This window comes from Triticum dicoccoides, chromosome 5B (genome assembly GCF_002162155.2).
Source record: "Triticum dicoccoides isolate Atlit2015 ecotype Zavitan chromosome 5B, WEW_v2.0, whole genome shotgun sequence".
In the NCBI taxonomy this organism is placed as follows: Eukaryota; Viridiplantae; Streptophyta; class Magnoliopsida; order Poales; family Poaceae; genus Triticum; species Triticum dicoccoides.
Window position 1 is genome coordinate 666,618,228 of NC_041389.1, and position 7,568 is coordinate 666,625,795.

General features: G+C 52.8%; 1 protein-coding gene across 1 annotated transcript; it reads right to left on the minus strand.

Moving 5' to 3' along the window:
* Positions 1 to 2,857: 2,857 nt before the first annotated feature.
* On the minus strand, positions 2,858 to 4,398 carry LOC119306569. The gene has a single exon (XM_037582752.1). It carries the CDS (start codon positions 4,324 to 4,326, stop codon positions 3,031 to 3,033), a length of 1,296 nt encoding a protein of 431 aa, XP_037438649.1. The 5' UTR covers positions 4,327 to 4,398; the 3' UTR covers positions 2,858 to 3,030.
* Positions 4,399 to 7,568: the final 3,170 nt, after the last annotated feature.

Genomic DNA, 7,568 nt, shown 5'->3' on the forward strand with positions numbered 1-7,568 from the left:
AGGAGCAAATATTGGAAACCTATTCTCCACAGCTCCAAAAGTCCTGAAACTCCACGAAAGTCAATTTTGGAATTAATGATAATTATTGAGCGAAAGAAGTACCAGAGGGGGCCCACACCCTGGCCACAAGGGTGGCGGGCACGCCCCCTACCTCGTGGGCCCCCTGGTGGCCCTCTGGTGCCCATCTTCTGCTATATGAAGTCTTTTACCCTAGAAAAAAAATCATAAGCAAGCTTTCGGGACGAAACTTTGCCGCCACGAGGCGGAACCTTGGCGGAACCAATCTAGGGCTCCGGCGGAGCTGTTCTGCCGGGGAAACTTCCCTCCGGGAGGGGCAAATCATCACCATCGTCATCACCAACGATCCTCTCATCGGGAGGGGGTCAATCTCCATCAACATCTTCACCATCACCATCTCCTCTCAAACCCTAGTTCATCTCTTGTATCAAATCTTTGTTCCAAAACCTCAGATTGCTACTTGTGGGTTGCTAGTAGTGTTGATTACTCCTTGTAGTTGATGCTAGTTGGTTTATTCGGTGGAAGACCATTTGTTCAGATCCTTAATGCATATTAATACCCCTATGATCATGAACATGAATATGCTTTGTGAGTAGTTACGTTTGTTCCTGAGGACATGGGTGAAGTCTTGCTATTAGTAGTCATGTGAATTTGGTATTCGTTCGACATTTTGATGAGATGTATGTTGTCTCTCCTCTAGTGGTGTTATGTGAACGTCGACTACATGACACTTCACCATTATTTGGGCCTAGAGGAAGGCATTGGAAAGTAATAAGTAGATGATGGGTTGATAGAGTGACAGAAGCTTATAAGTTGCTTCATAAGGGGCTGATTTGGATCCATATGTTTCATGTTGTGGTTAGGTTTACCTTAATACTTATTTTGTAGTTGCGGATGCTTGCAATAGGGGTTAATCATAAGTGGGATGGTTGTCCAAGAAAGGGCAGCACCCAAGCACCGGTCCACCCACATATCAAATTATCAAAGTAACGAATGCAAATCATATGAGCGTGATGAAAACTAGCTTGACGATAATTCCCATGTGTCCTCGGGAGCGCTTTTCTCATTATAAGAACTTGTCCAGGCTTGTCCTTTGCTAGAAAAAGGATTGGGCCACCTTGCTGCACCTTATTTACTTTCATTGCTTGTTACCCGTTACAAATTATCCTATCACAAAACTACCTGTTACCTACAATTTCAGTGCTTGCAGAGAATACCTTACGGAAAACCACTTGTCATTTCCTTCTGCTCCTCGTTGGGTTCCACACTCTTACTTATCGAAAGAACTATGATAGATCCCCTATACTTGTGGGTCATCACCCACCCCTTGTGGCCGAAGATGAGTAAGGCGCGGTCGAGTCTGCACCGCCAACAGAAGCAGTGGGAGACCGAGACCGCGGAGCCTCCTGCTCAGCTACCCCGCTCCCCACCAAAATGTGACGCCGGCTCGGAACCTCCACAAGAGAAGGGGAGCTGCGGGCCTCCTGCCCGCCCTCCCCGCCACGCCTGGGGCTGGCTAGCTAGGGGAGAAGGAGAGGAGCGGACCTCCTGCCCGCGCCCCTCCCCATAGCGGCTGGGGTTCGCCATGGGATACAAGGTGGTGCGGGCCTCCTGCCAATGGACTCTCCCGCTCGCGATGTCCGACCCACCGTCCGAAGCACCATCAGTCGCCGCCGATACCAAATAGGGCATCCGTAGCAACAACCACCGGAGAGACACATGTACTGGCCTTCGGTTGCCGCCGCTGTAGGACACATCAAAATCACCTCGGGCCCAGTGATAACCGCAAGTGGTGTGGGTATCGCCTGCGAGATCCCGAAACATCACCGGCGGTAGCTCAAGTTCCGCCGGATCATCCATCTCCACTCTGTTGCTCCAAAGTCAACTGGGTGCAGAACCCGATCCAAAGGAACCAAAACGCAGTGTGTTCATCGGAGTCGTGGAAGATGACATCCCCTTGGCAGACTTATCCGCCTTAGCAGACTATGAGTTCAGCCTCTTATCCGACTCCTAGGGTGTGTTCTCAGACCCCTTGTTATGATTCCCAGGAGTGACTAGCATCTCAAATTTAATTCACCTGCTGCAGGATACTATGTATATTTAGAGAAGGAACTTCTTTTTACTATGGATATTGATATTTGCGAATCAAGAAATAGGGTAATCTCGATAAAAGCCGATATAATATGTGCATTGAATTGTATTTCCATATTTATACTAAAGGGCCCCAGGTTCTTATTCGGCACCGGGCCCCTGAAATCTTAGGACTGGCCCTCCTATTGTGTGGTCTCCATCTCAATTCTGTTCATGGACACATTAGTGATCTTCATTTTGATGAACCGCATTAGAATCGCCCTCGTACCCTGACATCACAAATACCGAGTGTCCAAGTAAGATCCATTTTCTTCCGTACCAATACCTCAGATTTCATAGGGAACGGTTTCTATGAAGAAGAAGCATATTTTTCTTCTTTTTTGCGGGTGAGAAGAAGCATATTTTTCTTGAAAAGAAACAATTTTAACGAAAACATGACATTCCGTATGAAGACGGCATGATATTTCTGTGAAGAAGAAACATTATTAATGAGAAAGGAACAATATAACTTGCGAGTACGATTTCATTTTCGATGGAACAAAGCACTTTGGAAAGGAGTCTCATTCTCAAAAGATGCAACGCTATCCCATCGTGCGAGTACTATGATTCAGCCAAGCCTGAATGGTTGGCGAAAAGTAGTAGCACGATTCATGGCTCTCTAAAAAGAAGAAGAATGTGTGGATCAGATCGCACTATGATGTTTGCTTAATCTGTAAGTTGCTCCGTACGCACCCTTGGTTGTTGTCGTTTCGTTTGCGACCAGAAATTCTTGTGAACTTTAACAAGAGATTATTATCATAACGACGATAGCGTCAGTTGGCAGATGATACTTACGAGGAAACAGGGTTTGGAAATCTTACAGGCAACAGTCACGCAAGACAAATTACGTGAAATACTACATACATAGGTTTATAAATATAATCAGAGGCTGAAAAGGACGCCGACCGCCGCTCCGACTACCCAGGCGACGGGGCTCGAACTGAAGACGGCAACGGCCACGACGGGGCCAGCCAGACGGAGGATCTTGAAGTAGAGCCGCGGGTTCGCCGCGAACGCAGGCCGTGATATCAGCGCGCCGGCGGCGCCCGGGCCGACCATGGTAACCCTGGTGCAGGACAGCACGACCCACGTGGCGACGCCAATCAAGCAGTCCCGGAAGAAGCAGAGGACCAGGCCGAGCGCCGGCGCGACCTGCACGGCGGCGGTGCACAGGAACTGCCAGCAGTGACAGACCAGGGCCGCGACGACCTGATAGCAGTACCAGACCAGCGCCGCGACGCAAACGACCGCGGCGATGGCCACCACGTAAGGGAGCGCGACGACGGCAGCGTCCTTGAGCCACCGCCAGAACGCCTCCAAGGCCGGGACGAGCTCGTGGGCCTTGCTCGCGGCCGTGTCGACGAAGCGCTGGACGAGCGGCCAGAAGCCGGCCAGATCGAGGCCCATGCCGCCGACGGCGTTCTGCACCCACCGCCAGAAAGACTCTAATGGGAGGACGAGGCTGTGGGCAGCGCTGGCGAGCGCGGCGGGGAGGCCGGTGAAGATGCCCTGCATGTGCTCCCAGAAGCCGTCGAAGCCGGAACTGACACCGGCGGCCGCGGCCTGGAGCCACTGCCAGAGCGCTTCAAACGGCTCCACCAGAGCGTGGGCCGCGCTCCAGACCGCGGCGACGAGGTTGGCGAAGCAGCCGTGGATGACTCGTCCCAGGCCGTGGAAGGCGAAACTGATGCTTGCGGGGGCGGCCTGGAGCCACTGCCAGAGCGTTTCGAACGGCACTGCCAGAGCATGGGCTGCGCTACCGAACGCAGCGACGAGGTTGCTGAAGAATAAGCTGACGCCGGCGGCGGCGGACTGCAGCAGGTGCCAGAGCGCCTCGAACGGCACCGCCAGAGCGTGGGCTGCGCTCCCGAGCGCGGCAACGAGGCTGCTGAAGCAGAAGCTCACGCCGGCGGCGGCGGACTGCAGCAAGTGCCAGAGCGCCTCGAACGGCTGGGCGACCAGGTGGGCCACGGCGGCGATGGCCGCCTGCAGCCAGTGCCCGAGCACCTCGAATGGCAGGACGAGCAGGTGAGCCACACTCGCGAACAGGCCGACGATGAGCTGCCACAAGCCGTCGAGGCCGAAGCTCATGCCAACGGCGTCGGCGGCGATTCCCTGGGCCACACCGCCGCCTGCGCCGCGCAGGAGCCTCCGTGCTGTTGTGTCAGCGAAGGCCATGGCTAGCTCACGCAACCTTCCCTCCTTTCTCCGAGAACAATATTCCTTCCACTGGGAGTGGGTGGAGTGGAGTGGGCGACTGACCGCTGCTGGAGTGAGGAGTCTTCTCTTGACTGGGGCTTGGTCTCCTTAATAATTAATTAAATTAATTTCTGAGAACTTATATACTCCCTCACGCCGTTCCAAACATAGCGCAATTTAGTAGATGTTCACGCACTTTTAGCTAGCATAGAGGCTAGAGATGACACTAGTGCACTAGTTGCTAGAATAAAGGCTAAACATGAGACTAGATGTGAGGAAGCAACGGCTACTTCTTTTCACTCGAAGAAGAAAGAAGCACGGAAGATCGAGGAGCCTCCACAGATTAACAATGAATGCATCAAGAAGGCACTAATCCAACTTACAGGAGTAGTTATAGAAGTTGGATATCTTCTAAAATGTATTTTTGTGGTTTTTGTTTTTTTGTCTTACTTTTCTAGTCAAAATTTGGTGATGTATTTCAATGTATCAAAAATCAATGATAAATTTTTTTATGGACTTGCAAAGAAAAATGTACACGGATAGGACGCGGCCGGGATACGTCCGCGCGTTGGGCGCATGACCACCGCATCCTAGAAACTTCCCGGGCACGACTGCATTTCCCTACCCAAATGGACATATCCGGGCTAAACGGACGTCCGTTTGGGGTCGTGCGCTGGCCAACTCCAGCGCGACCCCATCCCATCCGGCCCCGTCCGTTCGGGGCAAAACGGACAGACCCCACGGTCCAGCGCGCGACGGCCTGGACCCATTTGGTCCGTTTTGTGTCCGGGCCGACCCATTTCGAGCGCAAACGTACGCCGGGTTTGATCGTGGCGGACAGCAAACGGACGCGTCGCTCATTCGTGTCGGGGCCGCGTGGCAGGCGGTCACCTACCTCCCACCGCCCGACATTGATGCGCACGCGCGGTTGGCCCCACCTGTCATCCAGTCAGGCGAATGATCGCCGTCCTTCTTAAATGGGAAGCCGTGGACCGATCGCAGTCCACACTTTCCACTCCAGCCCGTGCTGCCTCCTCGAAACCCGACATTCCCTAAACTCTAGCTCTCCCTCTCCCCGTCCTCGATCTCATCGGCCGGCCGTCACGCAGCCATGGGGTTCTGGAACACCGGCCGCAAGGGGAAGCTCGACCGTGGGGCTGGCTCGTCCTGGGGCCGCCACCGTCGCAGCATCCTAGAGGAGCCCACATCACCACCGCGGTGGGCCCCCACGCCGCCCGCATTCTCCATCGCCCCCACGGCCGCCTGCGAGCGCGACCGGCACTACATCCACGCGGATTTATGCCGTCGTTATTGGGAGACGAGGACGCCGCTCCCCTGGAGCGAGGTGCACGTCCCCAACAACTGGCATTTGCCCGCTGATCGGGTGCCGATCCCGCCGGTCTCGACGAGCGGCCGTGCCCGCCCCGAGGAGATCGAGCGCTGCCGTCACCTCCTCCCGACGACCTGTACTATGACCCCAGGTACGACATCGACTCCCCCCTCTGGGACACATGGCTTCGGAACGAGCACGACACGCGGCGCGCCTCCTTCTTCGCTGGCACCTCATCAGGGTCGCGATGGCCATGTGAGCGTCGCGCGCCGCCGCGCGCTCTGAGCCCTCCCCAAGTGCGCGGGTGTAGGGTGGTGATCGGCATCACACCGACGCCCTCTCCGTCGCCACCACCTCCTCCTTGCATGACGGAGGAGGAGGAGGTCCGGCTCCTTCAACGTGTCATGGAAGACTCCATGAACATGCACGACGAGCGCTAGTGGGAGGGCCTGGAGACCATGATGGCCCTCTCTGCCGCCGGCGACGTGGCCGCGCCGGAGCTGGGATGGTGAGGAGGGAAGAGGTGCTGGAGGAGGAGCCCGTCGCCGCGTTCCACCCGGGCCTGGTGTGCCAGCGGTGGAGCTGGTCGTGCATGGCTCCGGAGATGGTCGACGCCGTGGGGGGCGTGAACTGGTGCCTCACGCCGCCGCGGTCACCGGAGCGCGAGGCGTCGCCACGGGAGGAGGTGGTGCAGGCACCTCCCGCCTTCCGGCAAGCCCCCGTGTACCAGGCACCGCTGTCCCACCTCTGGACGCCGCCGCCTACGTCGATCTCGTCAACGACAACGACGACAATGGCGGCCAGTGTAGATGGCGACGGCCGCGGCAGGAGCGCGCGGGCGGCGGTTTTCTTTTGTTTTTTTATATTAATTATGTCTATGTGAACTGTGGAACAGGGCCGTTTTGTGGCTGTGATGTTTAATTATGTTTTATGTTTTTATGTTTGCGTTTATTTTAAAAAAAATCGGCATTTTGTTTTAGTTTTGTGTTTTTTTAATCACGTCCACCCCAGACATGATTTGAGATGCGGCCGCGCGTTGGGCGCACCGACAACACAACGGCCCCAAGCGGACATAGGTGACCCCATTACAGCCCAAACGGACGAAAACAGGGCAAACTGGACTTTCGTTTGGGGTCGTGTGTTGGAGTTGGCCTTAGCTTTCGGTGAAAACAATGCTTTTTTGGGGTTTGTGAAAACAATGGTTGTCTTTGAACAATTCACCGATGCACTTCCGCCGTCTTAGGTTACTGTATGCTTTATACTTGTTTTGTCAAACTTTTACTACAAATTTGATTAGAAAATATAAGTTTTTATTAGTCACAAAAAGTATAGGATTGAGAATTCATACTCAAAAAGCGTTTTAATTATATTACTTTATATTACTCCCTCTGTCCGAAAATACTTGTCAAAAAAATGAATGCATTTAGACTATTTTAGTTTTATATACATCCATTTTTATGTACTTGTCCGACAAGCATCGCCGGACGGAGGGAGTATATAACTAGTTTGCTACTTAAATAGAATGTCAAAATTTGATTCAAAATATGAGAAGACTAATTAATCCAGACGGATGAGGTGGAAACATAAACTTCAACCAAGATAATACTTTGGCGTGCGTATTTTACATGCCGGAAGCTAGGTTTGTTGCCGGGTTACCACTGAGATCGGGCGACCAATTTTCTTTTACGGTAATGTTAATAATATGACGTCAAATTTGTAGTTTAAAACTATGACATCATTTTTACATGCAAGCTCACGTTGAAATAATTAGCAATTGTTGTATCAATTTAATTAAGATTAATATCATGCCAACAGTGCTAACAATAGTAATCTCATACTAATTGACAAAAAATATTAATCTTGCATAGAAACTAATCATATGAGTGCATGA

Bases quoted from the DNA above. Each gene is read 5' to 3' on its own strand.
- LOC119306569 (XM_037582752.1), bottom strand. From the start codon at position 4,326: ATGGCCTTCGCTGACACAACAGCACGGAGGCTCCTGCGCGGCGCAGGC.